General features: G+C 41.0%; 1 protein-coding gene across 1 annotated transcript in view; it reads right to left on the bottom strand.

The window, feature by feature from the left end:
• The window catches only part of cdh2 (cadherin 2, type 1, N-cadherin (neuronal)), a 59980-nt gene extending 42938 nt beyond the window's left edge, over nt 1-17042 (bottom strand). The window contains exons 1-2 of the mRNA XM_056391260.1: nt 16738-17042; nt 14862-14970 (exon numbers count right to left, since the gene is read on the bottom strand). Of these exons, the coding sequence (XP_056247235.1) occupies nt 14862-14970; nt 16738-16797 (169 nt within the window). The 5' untranslated portion in view covers nt 16798-17042. The remainder of the gene's footprint in view (nt 1-14861; nt 14971-16737) is intronic.
• Nucleotides 17043-22511: the final 5469 nt, after the last annotated feature.

Here is a 22511-nt window from a genome sequence, read left to right as displayed (position 1 = left end):
ACTATCACAGACAGCCCAGCAGAACAACTATTCTTTTTTTGAATTTAAAGCAAGAATATACATTTTTAGGTTCAAACTGGGAACAACAATTCAAATGCTATTTCTTCACACATTCAGTCAAGATTTATTCAGGTGCGACAGGGATGTTCGAGTAAACAATTTTTCTTCCAAGCAATGTACAAGTAAACCAAACATTTTTAAAGCCCTCATGCTGAAATGAAACACTGGACATGAGAGAGAAAAGAATGAAACTCTTTTCAGAGGGCTGGTAATCTCAGAACAACTGAAAAGAGTTCTTGTACAAACACTTTAATCTGTATACTTTATAGAATTCCTTGAGCAAACAGAAAATTCAAATGTAAGGCAGACAAAGAACAGAACAACATGTTATTCCTCCCACTTTGGTGTGGATGAAAAAAAATCTAAACCACTGTTCAGAGACAATAATCTTAGCAGTGTAAAATATCAGTTCAGGGGACAGCAAAAGATGCTACAAAAATACCTTGCTTTATTTTCTAGAGCCTTTTTTAGCAATTAACACCTGCCAACAGCCTTTCATCCTCCTGTCCTGAGACGCAGGTGTGAGGAGACCAATGTGTGACCTGATGAAAGACACACTACCAGTGTAGTGCCAAACAGTCATTTCCCCTCACTGATAGGCCATTCTTTATTTAGCGTAGCCTAAGGAGGTGTGCTTAGCCATCACGCAGACCAACACACACCAGCACTGACACTAAAAATAAACCATTACCACCAGCAAAGCCCGCTGGTCACACATTAACCACAGCAAACTAGCTATTCCCTGCCTCATATGATAGTGAGTCTTGGAATTAAACACATCAGACAGAAAACAGGAGAGGAAAAATACTGAACATGATATCAGAGGTGAAACTATGAATCACCACCTGTACAGCGCTATTTCTCCCAGTCTTCCTTCTGCTCACCCAATGGCCGGAACTCTAGAAGTGACAGTGAATACTAACAACGCAAGCTTGTGTCTCCTGGGCCTCTGTACAGCAGGCACGATGTAGAATCATAAATGAGCGACTTTGACAGAAAACACATAGGCTTACAGAAAAAAAAGGGGTGAAGGATGAGCAGCAGAGGAGGCAATGAATTTAGAGGTTGCGGGATTTTCGATATGACAGGGGCTAGTTATTTGCTGGCAGCAGCAAGCCCTTTACCAACAAAGGGCCTTTCATATTTCCTCTGAACAGAGACAGAGACTCCCATTAATCCCGGAGGGAGGGCTCATCTCAGGCTTCTCCTTCGCACATAAATTACTCTTCTTATGCCCTTCCTCCCATTACTGCTCAGTGTTTACAGCATAGAGAGTGAAGGAAGAAAGTAGATGAGCCAGCCACACATCTTTAATGTGTTAGGCCACTCTTAAAAACAGTTATGTCGGCGCTAACTCATAACACATGTGCCAACATTTGCTTTGCTCCAAGCCACAGTCAGGAAGCTGTGGCTACCCCACTCTCCCTGTCCCTCCTCTCATTCTGTCTCTCTATGTCTCATTTCTATCCATCTTTCTCATATGGGAGGAGTGAAAAAGCTCTGTCCAGCTGTCGCACTTTTGAGCAGATGAACCAGCTCTGACGGGCAGAGTACATGCCAATCCCCACTTATCCCGCACAGAATGGAGTTTAACAGTGGTGCACAGCTGCCTGTGTACACATGCTTAGACCCCTTGGTGGTCTGGTGGAAGGCATGATAAGCGGCTAAGGAACCATCGTCTCGCCTGTGTGGCACGCTGAGAATGGATTCGCACGAAGTGGAGGGGAGAGAATGAGAGACACGAATGAGAAAACGAAAGCGTAGAAAAGCGTAAAAGGAATAGCAAAAAAAAAAAAATGTACTCCCACTTGTGCATGTGCCCACTGACTGGACCGCCCTATTTCAAACAGACACAAATCAATGGCCAGGCAATTGCATTTTCCAAGCGCATTGCAGACGGACCAATAAATGAAGGCCCGGGATCAGACGATAGGCTGAGGAGAGGCTAGACGCTGCACTAGCTGTGGCCAAGTTTCACAGAATGCTGTTCCAGCTGTCAGCAGGGTCCAACACCTACTGCTGCACACACACACACACACACACATACCTTTTAATGCCTGTAACAGCCCTGTTCATAAGGTGCTCAGCGTGAGAGGGCTTTAGTTGTTACTTTGCCTACCATTAAAAGCAACAACGGCCACACTGTTTTCCTGTGAGAATGTACTGATAACAGTTGTAAGTGATGCAAAAACATGGATGAATCTTCACAATGGAATATTTGTCAACCTTGTCACTCTGGACATTCATTGATGTAGATGTAGTTTGGTATCAACTTCTGGATTCAACACTACGAATAACTGGTAGGCTAATATTAAAGTCTGAAGTCATAAATATGTGGCAGCGTTGCATGGTTGCATGCACTACATCCGTAGTCTAAAATCTCAAAGACAAAAGTGGATTTTATTGTACTCCGTCTTGTATCATCAAATATCTATTACTGTAAAGCTACAGATCTCTTCCACACATCAATATGTAACCTTCTGCAGGTCATGAATCTTTTCTGTTTAGATTGTTCTTTTGTCTATGAAAAAACTCTTAAATGCACAACTAAAATACATTCCATTTCAGGAAATAAGAATGTTTGACTATCTTGGCAGTCAAAAAGAAATAAAATTAATATACAGCATTAAAGCTCATGAATATAAATGTTCTCTTGCAATATACTACCCGATCTTTCAACAGATTGAAAAGAACAATGTGTGCCAGTGTCGCCCACTACAGTCGCTCTGAACAGAGTAAGCCGGGTAAATGCAGAACAAAGCCTTATTTGTGTCTTTTGACCTCAGCTCTCCTAGACAACACATTCTTGGTAGGACAGAGGGGAAACATTCAGACGGGTTCACCACAGTTGTTTTTCCGCTATTTATCCAATAAGATCCCCTTTAAAAAGACAAGGTGTGTGTGTGTGTGTGTACTGGGGGTGGGAGAGCTGCTTTAAACAAACACTAAATACTCAAGTAATAATGCCATGTCATGCTGATAGTTTATGTTCTTGGCAAGCCATCTGCAGCATACTTTGTTTAGGACTGTTCTCAGCTGAAGACATTCTTTGTTCACTACTCATAGGATTTCTTAAGTTAATCTATTTATTGTTTTAACTACACAATCTAATAAAGTGTTTTTCCAACATAATCATCACTAAAATGTCCCAGGGATAAATAACAGCCAACTGCTAATTTTCCATAAAAACTGACTCAGTGTCTAAAAATTTCTCAGTTGATGGAAACCCTAATGACTAATGGACTAAGGGGGCAGGTATTTATATTGACTGTTAATGATCGACAGCTCTATCAACCACTGACAGGGATTTGAAATTATATACAAAATCAGATCAGAGCATGATGAGAATAAACAGGTAACTGGAATTAGTGCCGTTATCCATTACTAACACCCATAACAGCAGCAACCTTCCTACAGAACAAAATGGCGTCTCCACTTGCTTTATGAGGTGGGGGCCTGACTTGATTGCTCAAATAACCAGAGGTGTAATTTTATCAATCAAGTTGTGATAAACTGACAGTGATTTCATATGCTTTTCCACCTGACAAATTTAGTAACTGTAAGGAAAGTGCTCGATGCAAAGTGCAGCATTTGGTCCCAGAGCACACAGTGAGAGCAACCCCTGTGGAAAGGCAGCGTCTGGGTTGAAAAAGTGACGATGTTACATCTCATCTCTATCTCTGTGAGTGACTGGCATCTTGGACATAAAAAAAGAGAAGTCACACCTCAAAAAGGAAGGAAGAGAGTGTAAAAAAAAGAAGGGATATAACTATGATATTGCCAAAGTCTCACTGTCCAATGCAGATTTCAAATAAATGCACATTAAAATTAAGCTGAAAATTTCCAGCTGTCACTTTACTTTCAGTATTTGGTGGCCATCCTCTTTTATAGCTGAACTGTGTATGAACCTCAGATTTAGAATGACAACCATATTTAGCTGCAGTGTGATCATACCCAAAGTGCATATTTCTCCTTCAGCTGGCACCCACTTGTCCACAGTCACTGCTCGAGGTATAAGCTTTTGTGATATGGAGCTTTTCCAGTCCAAAATAGCTCTACCACTTATACGAAACCCCTGGGCAAAGATAATATTTGTTCCATTTTGTACATACTGTACATTTCGATAAGTAGTACACCTGAAAACAAAAATAAGTCCCCGCAACACACAAGCATGCATTCCATTTGCAAGTATTCACATGCATTAGTCCTTTTACCTCATCCTCTGGTTGTCTCATTGCAAATAAACAAACACTTGAAAAATTCAACAAGCTCCTCTAAATTAATACTACAGAGGATGGCTGAAGCAGCATCAGTGATTCTGCCTCTATTCTTGCAAACTAAATGAGGTTATAGCTAAGCCCACTTGTAATATCTGAGGTAAATGTATAAACGGAATAAATGTACAATATTAAAAATGTCCTTTAAGCTGGACCTCACTCTGGGGGTCCTCTAATAACAAAAACATATCTATGGTACAAGTTCTCTGTTTTTATCTATTGCTTATTTCCACTGGGATGTGATTGTGGTCCTATGTACAAACAATGCATCAGGCGGAGATAAGCTTCTCCAGAGTCAATAAAAATGGTTTTAGTTGAACCCCATAAGGGACCATGTATGATTATAAAGACAAGAACTGGAGCTGGAAAAATAACATCATAGCATGTTGATCCAATATAAATGCATGCCTCCCTTGCCTCCCACCAGGTTTTACAGACTGGGAGCTCAGAGGGAGGACGGGGCTGAAATAACATGTGCTCAATCTTCTCTATCCGTGGCTCTGTTTCTCCGCAGTCCTCACAACATTCTTTACATGCTTCATTTTATCCAAGCGGTTTTCTGCCGGTTCAGCTTTCCGCCTTTGTCTTACAGCTGCAAATGTAAATCACGAGCAAAGACCCACAAAGACAAATGATTTGTCACTGAAATAAAACTGTGATGTCTGTCTAGAAGTTCAAATTGCCTATGCAAAAAAACTTTGATTTAGTCATTCGGAATCCACAAAATCCTTCATCTGATAATGATGACCTCAGTTCAAGATGTGCTGCTGTAATGGTTTTTGTGCTCCAAGTGTTAATCCTTCAGGCAGTTCACACATTGCACCCTGATCACTTCCAGACACATTTGCGGGGGCATTACATTATGATTCAGTGTAACTCTCAGTTCTCTCAGTTTCTATTTTAGCAGAAGACAATTGGTCAAACAGTGTAAAAAAGTAATGATTAAATGAAAGAGAAAACTGGAGAATAAAGTTGCCCCCTAGGTTTGATTCGAAGCCCAGCTGTATAATAAGCCCAATTCATTTTCCTCCTGGGTCTAGCTTCCTCTATCACTAGTGACAGGCGTGAAAGGTCAATAACCTTGGCTCATAGCCCTCATATGGTTAGCAACGCTATAAATTAATGGTTGAGGCCGTTATTCCAAACTATTCAAGTCAGCCGAAGGAAGCTTATCTTCTACAAAGGTCACAGTGCTTGGAACACTTAGTGTGAGAGTGAGCGGCTGACACAGGACCTATATAAGATTGAGTGTGTTGCACTCAATCAGATGAAAGGTAGGTGGGACGCTGCATTTGGAAATCTGCGTTACGGTTGTAGAGGATACAGTGTGCACAGTTACGAGATAAAACACAAAGATCAAGAGACAGGGCTGATGTGTTTCTTTCAGTTTACATAACAAAATGTATTTGCTGTATTAAGTTTTAAACTATTCTTATGACGATACTGAATCACATCTGGAATGTGAAAAGAAATACTCTTAATTCACTTAATTTATTTTTGGTTAACACCCACAGTAATGTTGACCAGAAAACAGCAACACCTGGGCAGTGTATTGCAATGCATCAGTCCTCCAAGAAGCACTACCTTGAAAGTTTTTGTTGAGACTACTTTTTCTCCTCCAAACACCAAGAGATTAGAACCTGCAGGCAGCAGGGATTTTCTGGTGGTTTTTATGGCCTTGATTGCTTCATAATTTTGAATAAATTTGTTGCGTTACCTTCCAATACCGCAAGTGCAGCCCCTTTTACAAAACCTGTTCAAGGCAGGAATGTTGTGCCGTTATTCCACCTCGCCACTCTGTATAAAAGGTAAGAACACGGAACTGGAGGCATTGCGGTTTAACCTTTCAGCCGGCACGGCAGTAGTCATAGATTACGTTGTGTTACAATGTCTCCAGAACACCTGCATGCTATCTTAAAATCACATACTGGGGCGGCTTTGTTTGGTTCCGTGCAAAAAAGCAAAATCAGCATAATGAAGGGTCTTCTTAATGGCAATATAACCGATCTCTCGGATGAAGTGGCAAGTGATTTGCCTGCAGTGTGCTTTTGGTTGTTATCATTGTTGTCGAATCCAAAAGCTTTTTATGCAAAAGAATGTGACCCTCACTTGGGTAGAAGCATGTTTATGTCAGAATTGGCTTGGATAAATGTATTTCCTCTTCCTCACCATCACGGGCAGGGTTTCCTTTTTTTTCTGGCTCCTTTTGATCTCGATTTGCAATTTAAGGAGAAATTAGGTGTGTTTGGCTTAATACAATTGATCTCATGCTAATCCAAAACCAGCAAAGTCATTGTCATAAGAATGAAATTTCAGAGTTATAAACATAAATATTGATTTTAATCAAATTAATCGAGCAGCTCTAATGGATACCTGATCACGGCTCACAACCTAACAAATAGATTCTACCTGCTGAGGATAAAATGGCAGGGAGCCAAAGAAAACAAGAAACTGGTGAAGAACTTTAACCATCTCACAAGGTAAAAAGACCACATATTTTATTAAGGACTTGGAATAAGCTAGACATTTAAAAAAGCTGGGAATATCTAACCTACATTTGACAGGTGGTAAGAGTCTATTGGGATTGCTGATGCTGCTTCAAGTTTTTCTAGATTTATATAAAAAAAGTGTTTGCAAAGATCCTAGCTGTAAAAACTTATTTTGTATGAAAATATAAATATGGTTGTGAGGTTTGCAAAGGAGTCTTGCTGGTACTTCAGACAACTCTTGGTTTAGCCACTTCTAGCCAATGATGATAAAACCTTTGGATTATCTCCACAATCCGGTTCATTGTGCTCACAACGTGAGGCAGAAAGTGAATTTACAAGAGAAATTTAAAAACAAAATCATATTCAAACTGTTACGCCATATGCCTTTGTCTCAGCCAGCTCACTGGTGCATGTTTGCCTAACACACAAGGTTATTTTATAAAAGTCAAACTCAACATGTTAGGAGAAATTAGCAGACCTTCAGTTTGTAGCAGCAGTTATACCCTTCCGTAAGAATCTACCTCCCTCCAGCCCCTGCCCTGCTGAGCAGGCAGTGCTACAGGAAATAAAGTGGCAACATGCTGCACATACTTTAATGCCTCAGTAAATATCGACAGAGGAAGAGATAAAACAAACTCAGACAACGCAGGCCGCAGAGCGATATGTTGCTTACTGCCATAGTGTGCGCTCAAATGGAGACTAGAAATTGCTGCAGGTCAATCATAATATCCATGTGGTGATGGCAGACACTGGTGTCAGCAAGGCATGGTAACAGTAGATCACTTACTCACAAGTAATATGGTGAGCCATATGTGGTTATCTGATGAGCCAACACTTTGGGGTGAGGTGGGGTGGGGATACGTGGGTAATGTTACCAATCACCAATCTTTGCTATAAATAAAAATAATGATATTCTTTATTTTGTAAGACAAGCAAAAAATAGAAATAACTGTCATCCAAGAGGTCCCTGGAATGATGTGATCAATCAATAGCGAATGGGAAGGCTTTATTCACATCCTGTCTCGACAGGTGCAAATACACAGAGCACAAGTCTGTGTAAACCTTGTCATGAGGAACTATCAAAAAAATCACATGCTTCACAGAACCCCAATCAAAAATATTTGTAACACCACTAAAATTGGACATCACATTCATGACAGCCACAAAGCAACCAAGATGACTAGAAGAAATGAACTCAGTTGTAGAATAAGGAGCTAAATGCTTCAGTACAGCCTTTGCATTACTCAATTAAGGCACATCAATCATAACGTATAGCCAAGGGAGCTCCTCCATCTTAAAGATTACGTGTGGTAGCGGGGGAAGGGAAGGCTGGGAAGAGAGTGGTGGAGGTGATAAGAGGGCTGGATAAAAGCAGCATGCATGGAGAATGTCACGAGATACGACCCAGCGACTCATCAGAGGCTAGTGTCCAGAGAAGAGCTGGTGTGTTGAAACTGAAGCCTCTGCCGGAACACAATAGTTGGCGTGGCCCGCAGGAGGTAGTCGTCCCTTCCCAGGCAGGATATTGGCCTTTGTGAACATGGTTAGAGTATCTGGGTCAATTAACGTGTCCTCTGCATCAAATTTCTCTTTTGTTGTCAGAGGAATAATAGTGTGCCAATTCATGTAGCCTCTTGAACACAGCATGAAGTTTGAAAATGTGTGCTATGTGTGTCACATGCATACTGAAAAGGGCTAAACTCGGGGCTAGTGCTGCTTCTATTTTCTACATTTGCTCAAACTCTCATTAATATATTCATTTGAGTATTAGCTTCCCTCTTTGACCCTGCACACAAAGACACCGTGTCTGCCTGCTGTCTGTCTGCTCACAGCTACGTGAGACAGGTAATGCTGTTGAATTTGCATCTGGGCAGTCTGTGAATGCACTCTTGTCTACAAGCAACAAAGCTGAGGCTAAATGTATTGCCTTACGAACAAAAGATTTGAGAAAGTAGAGGGGAATGGGAGTGGCTTCCCTTCACATGCCTGCCGATGGTAAATCTGACAAGACTCTCTATACCCTCATCTAGCTTAACATAATGAGAAAAACAAGCACAGCAGAGAGTCAAACTGGGTAAAAATCTAACGACGGTATTGCACAATAAACAGCTGCGGCAACACTGCAAACAGCGCTTTCTATGTATAAGCAGGATCTCTGAGAGAGATATGGAGTTGTTTTCTCTACCAACCAAAAAAGGCTGCCCCACTGAAGAATAATGACACTGAAATCCACAAATAAGTCCCTTCAAAAGTTAACAATTCACTCCATACTGCTGATGTATTGTCTTCTAGGTGCAAGCTGGCATTTGCTTTCCCACACATGGTTCTAGCATTTCACTAGTGAAAAATAACACTAGCCTAGTTATATGGAGGCATATATGCAGAAAGCCAGGTCAATACAGCTATTTATACGTGGCCTCATTACATAGCGGGGTCATCTTGTGTGCTCTCTGGGTGTTCTTCACATTAAATAAAACCTATCAGAACCAGTGTGCCAGGCATGCCACACCACACTCACCAAGAGTGATCCCAGGTCCCCTCCATGTCAAACAGGGAAGGATTGTTTTATAAGGATAAATTAATCTGTTCTCTTTTGACAGTCTTTCAGGTGGAAGCACGCACATCAATTTTAAAACCATAGCAATATGGCATCTTGAATGGAGGGGCCCAGGTGTGATCTAGAACCAAATAACCTATAAAACCTTTACATGACCGTGTGAAGGAGCAATACAGTGAAAGGTCTTCTTTTCAAATCTGTATCCGATCACTGTGAATAATAATAATAATTCACGATGAAATTTTGATCAGGCAAATATAATTACATGCAACCTTGTGAGAGACAATCTTGTCTTCATGTAGGCAAGTAGCCTTTACCAAAAGCTTGTTATAGTAGTCTCTGCTACCAGGAGCAGCCCGGTGCATTTGTCCACCACCACTAAGAGCTGTCTGGGTAGAACAATCTAATTATATGCCAAGGACAAACCCCCCAACCACACACACTAACGGGAGAGGGACACCTTAACTGCTGCCCAATGTCAGAGGCACACGGTTAGGTGCCAATAGCAGAGGGCAGGGCCTGTAGCTGATAAGAGCGATATGAACAGAGGTGATGAGAAGCCACCAGGGCAATGTCAGCCCTCCACAAAATACTTTATCTAGAGTTAGGCATTACACAAGTGCCTGTCTGCCTCCTTTGGTTTGGTTAAGAACTTGGAGCCTAAAAAGGTCAGACATAAATAAAATATGTCCTATCCCATCATGCCACCCAGCAGGCTCAGAAAGCACGACCACAAATTAGACACAAATGGGTGCACTTGCTCTAATACGCTCACATTATTATTATTTCATTTTTATGATATGGCCTTAGGTCTGCAATGGAGCTATGATTTTCTGACAAATAGCGATGGTGGCCCTGCCCCTAGCAGTAGCATTCGACTAACTCTGCATCCTTGTTATATTGTAGGCAAACTGCATCAAAGGTTATTTTCCAAAACCATATACTGCCAAGATTCAATCTGTTGTCGCAATATGTGGTGGTTATCTAGGCCATGGCGCTCCCAGGAAAAAAAAAAAAAAAAAAGACAGTGACGGGAGATGAAAATAAATTTATGCAGGCTGATAACAATAAAGAATAAAACAAATTCAACTCCAACCCACCAGTGATGCTTTAGCAGGGAATTGGAGCGCAGCCTTCATTACAACATATTGATCACTGCAAACAAAGACCCTGGATTCATTGATCCACTTCCAGAAAAAAAAAAAGAGGGGGGATGGGGGCAATAGACTGCTCTTACGAACAAACTTACACTGAAAGTGCTGCCTTAACTTGAAAAAAGCTGGACCAAAATGACTGTGGTCATGGGGTTGCTCTTGATGTCCCACAATGACAAAGAGAATATGTGAAATGTGCAGAAGCCCCTATACTATTAAAAAGGAAGCGTTTCATAGTGTCTCATGTTGCTCTTCATTTTTCTCATCTGCTACATGATGGCTCCTCTGTGCTTAAGGATCTCGTTTTAAGTAGGGATTTAAATATTAAGAAAGTCATGTTTGACTATTGAATTATTCAGCACCACCACAGACATCAATGCAGACCTCCTATACGTCAAACACAAAGACCTCCAGAGCAGACTGTCTTTTTTCGACACTGTGGGCTATACCAGGGCTATATAAAACTGTAATTCTGCAATGATCCAAAGACGGCCCCTTACAGTCCTTGACACACACCACAAATGCTACAATGGTCATTTATTGTTCATAATGCTGTTGGAAACTTGCTATTCAGGCTGCCTCATAACCTGGGTTTGGGAAATTTGGCTTTGTCTGTTTCTCTGAGTGATGAACGAGCTTCGTAGGTCAGAACAACATGAGGTAGGGGTGCTATGCATTTGTGGCCTCCCAGGTGACGGGTCAGGACCTCTTTGGCTTGTGTTCCATTCATCTGCACCTTGCCAGGAAACCCCCACCAGTCTCATTCCCAATCTGAGAGCAGGAAAAAGGGCTGAGTATGTTTCTGAGTACTTGGGCCAGTTTACAGGAGAGGGTCGAGCAGGGTCATGTCTCAGAAAACATTGGGGCCCCTTAAACATATCTGAGTGGCCCCAGCTGTACCCAGGGCCATCAGCATCTCAACAGAGCGCAGAGAACCAGAACAACATAAAAGTGGGTTCAGTCTGTGCAGTCAGTTTTGGATTTCGTGATACAATGTGTTTCTTGTCAAAAGGGAGGCCCTTGGTTTGTTTTAAAGGTTGGTCTTAAACAAACACAGAAAAGAGAAGTAATTACACCTAATGATAGATTAACTGAAAATTCTGAGATATGTTTAGTCCAAGTGAGCTCATGTCCTTATTGCAGACGTTGACGCTAATTGTTTTAATCACATTATTAAACTGGTCAACTGTAAATCCCTCCCCCCAACGCATCTATGGAGCCAGCTCACTGGACCCTCTTGACACGCTCACATTCAAAGCACTTGAACCAAAGCTAAAGCAGACTATAAACATACATCTCTTTCATCACCAGTGCTCACATAATTGTCGAGAAAAGAAGTAAAACACAGGGCTAAGGGGTGGAGGAAAGAAAAATGAAAGCAGAATAGATGGTTGGGGGTAGGGAAGGAAGAACAGCAGCATAAGAGAGTGTATTAAGCTCAATTAGGCTTTTGGGCTTTTCATTAACCCAGTTTTTAGTGAGGGAAACCTCTGCTGAATAATGCTCCGACTGACTCACTTTGCAACCCTGCTTTAAAGGCCTCATCTGGAAAAAACTGCACAATGTGTGTCAGCTCTCCAAAGCCACCAGAATTCCATTAGACACCCAGGGGCAAACCACCCGCAGCTGCAGCCTACCTGAAATTAAATGCAATTTAGTAAAACAAGTGACTTTATCAAGCAACCAAACAAGATAAGAGGAAACACGGGACTAATGTTTAAACGATTTAGCTGCTTTCATCTGTGTGATAGTCTGATAACAAATACTGATATTTGGTTGTTTCTTTTCACTCAGTATCAGGCCAGAGCAAATATTGCAACCTTAAAATCAAGGTCATATGGACCCCCAGAAGTTAGACAGTGGGTAACCTCCTAAGCCTGATGTGGTTTTGCATCTGCAAACAATGAGCGTAACCTCCCTTTAATGGATCATTGGAGAGGAGTTCTCATAGAAGAATAATTGTCCTTCCTGGCTTTCCTCTGAGCCTCTCTGCCAAGCAACTTTGAAGAAATGCATTTTAACAAATCTATTGCAAATCAATGGGGCGTCACTTGGCCAGCTAACAGTTAAAGCCCAGTTTACGCCCCCAGGAATGTGATTAAATCTTACAATTAAATAGCTATGTTAACTAGTTAGCCACAATTGCCATTATCAAATCCACAGGATGTCTTTAATTTGGCGCATACAATGTGAGCTGTTTACATGTTAACTGTCACCATTTCCAGGTTTTACAAGCCTCAGGATGTGTATTCTCTTAATCAATAGCAAGGAAGATACTGCAATTAGATGGGACAAAGATATCGTAACAGCTCACCCCCACTGCATCTCTGTGCACATTTGGGGTCAAAAGCAATACAATATGAGCAAAGGAGTCATATTACTGACACCTTACACAATCTACTGATATTATTACGCTGATGCTCTTGCAGATCTTTTTTCAAATAACTTCCCCCGACAGACAACTGTTGACCACTCATCAATAATCTAAGGAGAAGTTTACATACTGGAATTAGTGACCTGGTTATTTATAACATGGTCAAGCCTATGTGTTCTGTTCTAACATGTTCAGACTTGTATGTTTAATAAAATGACTCCATCAAGATTTACTACATGTCTTCACTCACTATTCAGGAGAACAATTGACCAAGTTAATGAAATACTAGGAAATGTGAAGTATTAGCAGCTACATGCAGCTATAGAAGCATACATTTGAAAAAAAAACCTCTGCTCCTGGTCAGAAACAATATTCTTAACAGCATGGTGAAAGCAAAGTTGAAAAACTTTGGGCATACTCTCCACACTGTGGAGGCTTTGTCTTTCAAAACATGCCACAGGAGCTTTTCATTAGAGAATGCAGTTTCATTAACATCATCCCACGCTGCTGAGCCCTGCTGCATTACAATGACACAGGAGTGCCCCTCTCTATCAAGGAAATCTCCACAGAGCAACAGCTCGCTGGGGGAGGGGAAGCCAGAGAAAAAAGGAGAGGGGGTAGTGCGGGGGGCAAACAAAAGGGAACCTGATTACCCCCGGTCACGGCTCATCCACAAGCCAACAGAGGGAAATCCATCACCTGCAGGATCAAACGGAAACTTGTGCACAAGGTAAAGCCCAGTGAAAGCTGTACCCACCCATCTAAGCACTCTCTTCCCTCTCTCCTTTCTTCTCTCGTCATTGCTACCTCCCCCTCCACCTCTCTGACTCACACCGATGGCAGCGTGCAAGTTCTAGGCACACACTGTGAAATCTAACACAAGTGAGAATGTTTTCTGGTCCAAATGACCTCAAGGCTCTAACCTCTCTAATGGCACACTGGTGATATGTTCCAGTTTTATTACCGTCTGTAGGTTTGCATACCGTTTCACGGTAGCTGCATCCTCGTTTTGCTAATATTAAACTCCAAAGAGCATTGGTCATGCCTGCGGCAATGTAATGGACTACTGCAAAAAAATCATTATTTTTCACTTTCTAGTTTGCACCACGTTATATGTTAGAAAAAATAAACCTACTACGACTGGATTCCCATCAGAAGGACTACTGATAAAACAAACATTTTGAAAGATGCGTAAATTGCTGTTATTACTGCCACTGAGTGGGCTTAGCTGTAGATGCTTTCATTCGGGCACATTACTATATGATTCTCATAGGAACCTTTAGACATTTAAGTGTTAAAAGTAACAGACACAAAGAGTTAGCATATGCCTTAAATCTGTACTGATGTTAAATTAGGACAAAACAAATGCATAATTATGCTATATGATAATGGAAATAATCCAATGCTCCAGCACCAGGCATGGAGTGTTTAATAGCCAAGTTATTTGCTTGATTAAAGTCGCATAAGTATTCAAATCTGTGTGTAATTGATTTTTATTCATTGCAACAGGAATTGTCCCCAGTGCAATCAACAAAGTTTTCCTACTTTTAATGACAATGCCAGCCGTTAATATTCATTGCAACAAAATGCAAATTGCAAAAACTTTTTAGCTGCAACGCATGATCTAGTGTTTAGGTGTAACAATCTGCTTATGTTTGTGTCTGCTTTGAAAGAGAAAACAACATGTAAGCAAAATGGACTGGAGCTTTATAAACCTGAACCACATTGGAGTTGGTTTACAAGGAAAACTACACAACTTGCAATACCACACAACTACACCAGAGCTAATTGTTTAAATATGTCAAGCTTGTTCTGATCCTCCCTGAATTGTAACACACGGAGGCTAGCACGCACAATTGATGCACATGCCGACACATACGCACACTCAATCAAACACAGACATAACAAGAATCCACCACAGAACAGCACTGGGAATATTTCTCCACTCACCGTTGAAAAGGGGCTGTCCTTTCTCTGTGATATCTGGCACAACAACCTTGTATACATCTTCAGAGAAGCCTGGCCTGCATGGTGTGGTGCCCCTGCCCTCTGCTGCAATCTGTGATGATGGGGAGAGAGAGAAGGGGGATGGGGGGGGGCGTCCAACAATGAGTCATAAATCAACCTTCAAAAATGCACCCTGTTGCCTCTAAAACCTCTTGGTCACGTTCTGAAGTCCCCACAGTTGTACAAAAGCATCTGTTGTTTTTATAGCAGGGACTGCAATTAGGATAATGAGGCCAAAAGGGTTAAGCATTAGCCAAAAAGCACGGCTAGGCAAGAACAAGCTCCATTTGTCCCCCTGGAGGGGCCCAGGCACAGGGTAGGGTTATAACCAATGTTCTCGGTCGGCCCCTCTGATCAACACACTACTCTGGACAAACACTCCACTTTGAAGTGCAGGAACAAGGGAATAAAAAGTAAATGCTAACGATCCACTGTTGTGGGAATAAACATCTATGTGTGAGTGTCTGAATAAACAAGAAATAACAACTGCTGATGTCTAAAGAAGCTGCAAGACTATGACTGTGATCAATACAGTGTCTTTTTATGCCTCCTTTTGAAAAGGAAAACTCTGTGCTCAGGGTGTCAACACAAAAGATTTATGGAATAACAGGGAGTTTGCAAAGAAAGAAAATTCTTTAAATCACTGGGGCTAGTGTTTCCATAAAGCGAGGATCTAGCATGAAAGAAAGAAATCACTGGCAGTGAGAAATCACAGACGGACCATATCTGAAGAAAACACTCTGGTGTCCAGACATGTCCAAATATACTCAATCACACAACCTCAGCATTGATTCGGCTCTTAGCAACAGAGGCCTGGCCTTATTTCTTTGCATGCACTCTCAAAAGAATGTAAAACGAGAGGAGTCCTGCTGAAAAAGAGCATTGTGGGTATTCGTGCCACTTGCCATTCTTAATCAGAAGAATTTAAATGGAAAATGCATGCAGAGGGGAGGGGGGATTCTGGGAATTCTAGCACGTTACAACAATGGCACCAGGATTTACAATATTCTTGTTTTAAGTGTCAAAACACAAGTCAAATCCTTTTAACCAACTATTTCAGCGGCATTGTTTAAGTATGTGGCCGCTATTCGCTGATGCTCAGTGGACACAGTTTTAACAAAGTAACCACATAGTCAAGAAAATAAATTGTTTCCACAAAAGCACTACATTAGGTTACATAGACAGCTTCCATTCTTATGGTTGGACAACAATCATCATTATCCTATCACTGCTACGTGTACTTACGCTATACATTTTACCAGTACTACAGCAATAATGTACAGTAAGCTACTTTTCATTGTTGCTCATACCGCGATTTTACCAGAGAGGCAATTAGCTCGCCAGGAGGGGGGGACACGCTGCAGCAATCTACATAAATATTAAACCTAAACTAAATATAACCAAGTAAGAACTAGGTTAATGTGGGGCCGCATCACCCAACTTCCACACAATAAAAAAATTCAGTTATATGAACTTAAATAAGGCGAAGTCATTGTAAATTTCAATTATCCGACCTAAAATGATTAATTTAAGTGTGCGTAGTTGGGTTTTTTTTTTTTTAAACAACGCAGCATCTCGTGACCGTTTGATAAAAAAGAGCCGTTAGCTGGTAATCACAGCCCGTGCTAGTCCTACTTTCTGGTGATTTTTCTGTACATACAAAGCAGTGTTAAACAAACAGTATGTCGTGTAAAGTGCGTGTCGGAAGGCTAGCAGCTCGACCGCGGGCTCGTAACTCAACGAACAGCATCGCCTCCGCAAAAACAAGCCTCTAAACTGTCCGGTGTAACTCTGCTCGAAACCGCTGATGTTACATTACCTGCAGTCCTGCCAAGACCGCGAGCAGAAGCAGACCGCTACCCTCGTGTAGTGAGTACATTGGTACGCCCGTAACTGCTTAATTTCCCACTTCGGAATCCGTGTAGAAGAAGAAATAAATAAAAAAATGAGGAAAAATTTAAAAAAGAATATCCTTTGGCTCAAGTGTGGCTGCGGTGAAAAGCGTCCCTCTCTACGACAAAGGCAGGAGCGGCAGTGGCAGCAGGAGCGGTGGTGACGGCGGCAGCATGTAGCAGCCTCCTCCTCTGTCTACCCAGTCAGTACTGAGAGAGAGAGCACTGCCTGGTACTGAGGTTGCTGCTGCTCCCTCCCATCCAGTCCAACACAAAAACAAAAAAGAAAGCCCCGGCCACTAGTCTACAAACCACCCATCTCACTGTCTCTCCCTACTGGTCACACTGCCAATTTCACTGCTGGGACGGAGCGGGGGTCTCCTGTGTTAACCGTCATCCCAAATGACAAAGTATTATAATTTTCACACGCAATATTAATGTATGTTCACAGTCCGGGGTAGTAAGTGCTGGTTTATGCTGGCTTTATCATACATTACGGTATATATATTTTTTCCCATTTCCCTCTTCTTGCCTATTATCTTTGACGTGTAAAGTAATTTAAAATGTGACTGTAATTGCATCTTAGAACATTTATGATTAATTTATTTTATTGTCAGCCTAAAAAGGTAGGTACTTGCAAAACTGCTAACAGGGATTTAATATTCAGATTTAAACCCTATAATACCCATACAATCCAATTATGATATTACTCTCTTATATACTATGTAGCCATAAGCTACCTTTCCAGTCAGAATTTTAAAAAATAATAAAACTCCACTTTTACTTCCTTACTCTGAAGGAAAATACCTTATCAGCTGATTACAACTACGCCCTACAGTACTTCAACATTTTAAGGTCAGTTTGAGGTCGCCATTTATTTGCTTATCGTCTGGTTTCACTTACTCATACACCTTATATTAAACGAGACTCTCACCTGAGACTGACAGAAATACAAAGAAAGAGAAATGACAAAACAGACATTCCTGTATGTGAATATCATAAAACGTATATAAATCTCACCATTATCTACAATAGTTCATTTGGTGGAGATTGTTAGTCTTGTAATATTTTGAAGTTACGGCTGAAATGGTATCACTGTTATTTTAGCTCATTATACACTGGGTTGTATGTACATATATGAGCTATTGTTTTTCATTTAAATTCTATGTGTATTAGCTCCAGATTCCTCTGAGAAAAATGCTTTTTGAATGTCATAGATGTCAAGTCATTCAGGATTCAGTCAGTTGTCTCTCATCTTGCATAAAGAGCCCAGACTCTCTATTGATCATTAGGTGAGGGATTTTGATCACATTGCCCCCAGATAACTGCTGTTTACCGTACGTTTGATCTTAAGGATTATTAATTGTCAATGCTTTTTTGTGTGTGTGTGTTCGTGTGTGTTCGTGTGTGTGTGTGTGTGTGTGTGTGTGTGTGTGTGTGTTTCCCTCACTCTCTGTCTCTGACACACACATACAGAATATTTAGCCACACAGTCTCCCTTACCGCTGCCTAACAAGCTCACTGTTTCACAAATGACTCGATCACTATGGAATTTTGAATTTTGCATTCTATTCATTCATCTTCACTTAAGTCTAGAATTCATAAGTAAAGCTTTTTTTCATGTACCATTAAAATATGCAATGAATAATTCTCTTACATTATCTTCTCATGTGATACAGCCTGATGAAGGTTAAATTACCTCGGTTGTGCTGCTGACACCTAATTAACTATCAAGAGAAGGCTCTATGGAATAGATTGCATCTGTGATACAGAGATATTTCAGTTCGGCAGATGAGAAAAATACTTATTCCATCTCCAAATAATAAACAAGTGCTGACTTTTGGTTCACCTCCTCCTGGGCAATCTGTTGTTTTCCAAGTTATTGGCGTTTTGAGGTGCAGGCAAGTATGTGATGGGAGCGATGCTGCTCCCCTCCTCCTACAAATCAAACCATCCGCCCCTGAGAGTGTGTTGTAATCCTAAACAAACAGTAAGCACTATCACATCCCACTTACAGTCAGCACACATACACAGGAAGAGAGGGCTGAGTAGTTTTTGAAAGTGCTCACTTCATGTCACTTCACACTCTTGTCATTGATTAGCACGCCTTATCATCTGTGTTTTAAAATAATTAGACTCGTCTCTTTGGTGGAAAAGAATACTAACAAAAGGCAAAAAAAAGAAAGTGTAACAAAATTAAGATGACACACTTAGCCCATTTAAAGAAGTCTTTTGCGGACGTGGTTTCCCGCTGCCAGTTTTCCTCGCAGCTATTAAGAAACATGACAAAATCATGTTTTTACCACAGGCAGTCAAATTCAATGGGCGCTTCTTTTGTTTGCTGTGGCAGAACTGGGCAAGAGATCAAACTGAATGACCTGTTGATAATTGATATCGCATTTTGTACAAATTGTTAAATTTATGTAATCTAATCTAATTGAGAGTGGGATCAAAATGCTTCATCTCTTTGATTAATGCAGAGGCGGTTATCTTTCATCAGTACTTGTCTAGGCAGGGGAGGGGAGGAGGCGTTAGCGGGAATCCAATTTGGACTTAGTGCATTCAATCAAACAATATCATGTTGCACAATTCATAAGACTACTCTGATAACCCTGAGAACTCTCTGCGCAGCATATACCTGAATTTCTTTGCGTGGTCTAAAATGTGCATTCAGAGGAGAAAATTTACCATCAAGGTCGCTGTGCAGTCTGTGCTTAATATATTCTAAGGTCTGTGCTAGGTGTGTGTAGACAGATAACATTGTTTTGCAGGCATGTGTGACACAGCTGTATGATGCATGTTGGTCGTGGTGCTGACACTGCGGTTGACTCTCATAAATGCAGGTGTCCGAGGGCTCTTTGCCTGGAGGAGCCCTTGATTTTACACCTTTAACTCTGCACAATTGGATGCAGCGTGGAGCACTGCAGCACGGTGGCCTTGATGGCACTGGAAGAAAAATGGACCAGGTCAGCAGCACTTTCACATCCACCGCACTTCTTCATGCTGACTTTGTGTTGATACAGGAATATCATACAGTTTGCCGTCCTCTCCCACGTACTGTAATGCAGAGCGCAGTCATTTCTAGTCAAAGCCAAATATAGATGACAATATTCAGTGACACATATGCACACAGCCTATTTCTGTTGAATTTATTGGCTGCTCATAAAATTGACAGAGGCACCAATGCAGTATTTTGAAATGACACTGAGCCTCCACAGTCAATCAATAAGGGAGAATCAAGTATTCTCTGTTGGTATAAACACACATATTTTGACCCCTCTCAACAGTCGGCTAATTACCCTGTCATTGCCAATCCCTTGCATGTCAAAGGTTGCTTTGGAACAAATTATTCAGTGGAAAGGAGCAACCTAGTCCTCGAAGCCATTATCAATTCCAATCAAGCTTCATTGTGATGCATTCAATAAAGGATCTCTAAGGACCACAGTAATGCTCTGATTATTCTCCTCTCATGCCAAATCGGCTCATTCAGTCTTTTATATCCTTTGAACAATAGAGCCAAATAGAGTCGTGCATGTATTAGGGCGCACATACACACATAAGTATAAATGTACTGTGTGTATCTGTGTATGGATGAATCTTATCTGCTTACTTGAAGTTGTTTCTGGCTTTCACAAGTAATTTATAGCAAGGTCACAGAATGTCATCTTCCACAAATATAAAGTGTGACATGTTTTAGACATGAAATATTGCGTGATTACTTTACTGAAAATCTGCAACCTTAAAAGGGATCTGATTATATTGTACTGTATGCAAAGTGACAAATGGTGACAAAGACATGCAAGAGCATTTCCGCTGAGCATTTTCTCTGTAATTTCTTGTGAAAAGACGTGTCAGTGAAGCAGCTTGGTGCCACCCCCTTGTCGACGAATAACGGCAAAACGCTGCTTTGCAAGCTCTGGCAGCAGCTCTGGCAATCTCTGCTGTGTCACAGGGCTCATGCAAGAGTCTGTCCCAATTTAGGGACTGGAATTTTTGCTGGGGGCCACATGTGCCTGCTGTGTGCTGGTGTGGCACACAGATCTAATAGTGATTGATTGCCTGATTAAAGCAAATTGTGTTAAACTCCAGAAAAAAACCCAAGGAGAGAAGAAAGCATCTTTAGTTATTGAGGCAATAAAAGTGTGGCTATTGATTATGGCACATGTGCAAAATGGCAGTTGTCTTAATTATTTATTGTTCACTTGTTATGCTGTATTTTCTTTCAAGCAAACCACATCCAAAAGGTTACTTTGCATGTTTTCCTGTTCATCATTTCAATTCAAAACTATATCAATGAATATCATAAAATCACTGAATTTGTTTTGGACAAAAACAGGATATTTTGGGCTCATTTAGTTTGACCAAGTATGCACCATCCTTACAAAAACACAGCAATTATATAGCAGTCAACAACAGCGGTAGTAAAAATGTAGAGCCATGCCAGTGGCTCTGTGAGGCTGTTCTTAGACGCCACTGTACTTTGAGCTAAATGCTAATGTTAGCAATGCTAGCAAGTATTATGTTTACCACATTCACTAGCATAGTTTAGCTTGTTAGCATGCTAACATTCGGTAATTAGCATCAGATCTTTGTCAGCACTTAACATGAAATTGGCCGATGAATGATGGCGCTATGAAAGGTCAGGGCCTAACCAGTGATTACAGTTTATTCTGAGGGAGACATGAATGTCTCTACAAAATTTTGTGACAATGGACAACAGCTGTTGAGATATTTTACTTAAAACAATAAATGTCAACCACATGGTGGCGCTATAGCAGACGCCAGGGGATTACAGAAGTCATTACGATACGTTGGCTGGGGACCATGAATGTCTCCATAAGCTTTAATGGCAGTTTGTTTTTTAATAGTTGAGGAATTTCAGTTTGTACCTCAGTGTCAGAATGAACAACAAACCAGTATTACTATCCATAAAACCAAGCCATTAGTATGACCTAAAATATTTACCATACAAATTGCTGAGGACACAGTAAGAGAAAGGAAGTTTGTTTTTCTCTCTCCAGCACGGAATGAGAAAATAATAAATGGCTGTGGTGTTGTTATCTGAGCTTTCAGAAACTGGAAAGTTTTGTTTTAATAAATAGCTTTATCTTCCGTACGTGATAAGTGAATCAGTCAAGTGCTTGCATTCACACACACATACACAGTCACTTGTACTTACAAGTAACCCTACAAGTAAACAATTTAGAGTTGTTTAGAATAGCTTTTTATTATCAGACATGTTTTCAATCAGTGCAGAGCCATATTCCACATGACACCAAAGTACAGAAAAACCATGATGCCTCAGCAACCAAGTGACCTATCACACTTTTTTCCCAGTCTTCCCTTGCTGTTATCCTCAGCATGAACAAAGTCGACATTATCATTATCACAGCTTTCAGAGTGAAATATTTCCTCCGTAATATAAAAAAAGAAGTCAGTATAGATGCCTATGGAGCTCTTTGCCACCCGAGTGCCTCTTTGGTGTCTTCAGTATTTGCAGCTCAAAATTTATTTCCCTTTATCACCATTGATCTGCAAGAAGACAAGGTCTCTGGTCGTGACAGTCTGGCCTGTCTGATTTAGGAGTGGGCCAACAGCCTGTCTGAGCACATGGAGCCTGGATGGATTTATATGAAGGCTGTTTCTGCTGCTGATCCACCACTGCTCCCTCCTCTGTCTCAGACCGGGCTTTCTTATCAAG

This window comes from Seriola aureovittata, chromosome 12 (assembly GCF_021018895.1).
Source record: "Seriola aureovittata isolate HTS-2021-v1 ecotype China chromosome 12, ASM2101889v1, whole genome shotgun sequence".
In the NCBI taxonomy this organism is placed as follows: domain Eukaryota; kingdom Metazoa; phylum Chordata; class Actinopteri; order Carangiformes; family Carangidae; genus Seriola; species Seriola aureovittata.
The sequence above is the reverse complement of the archived record's forward strand: the minus strand, read 5'-3'. Positions and strand labels throughout refer to the sequence as shown.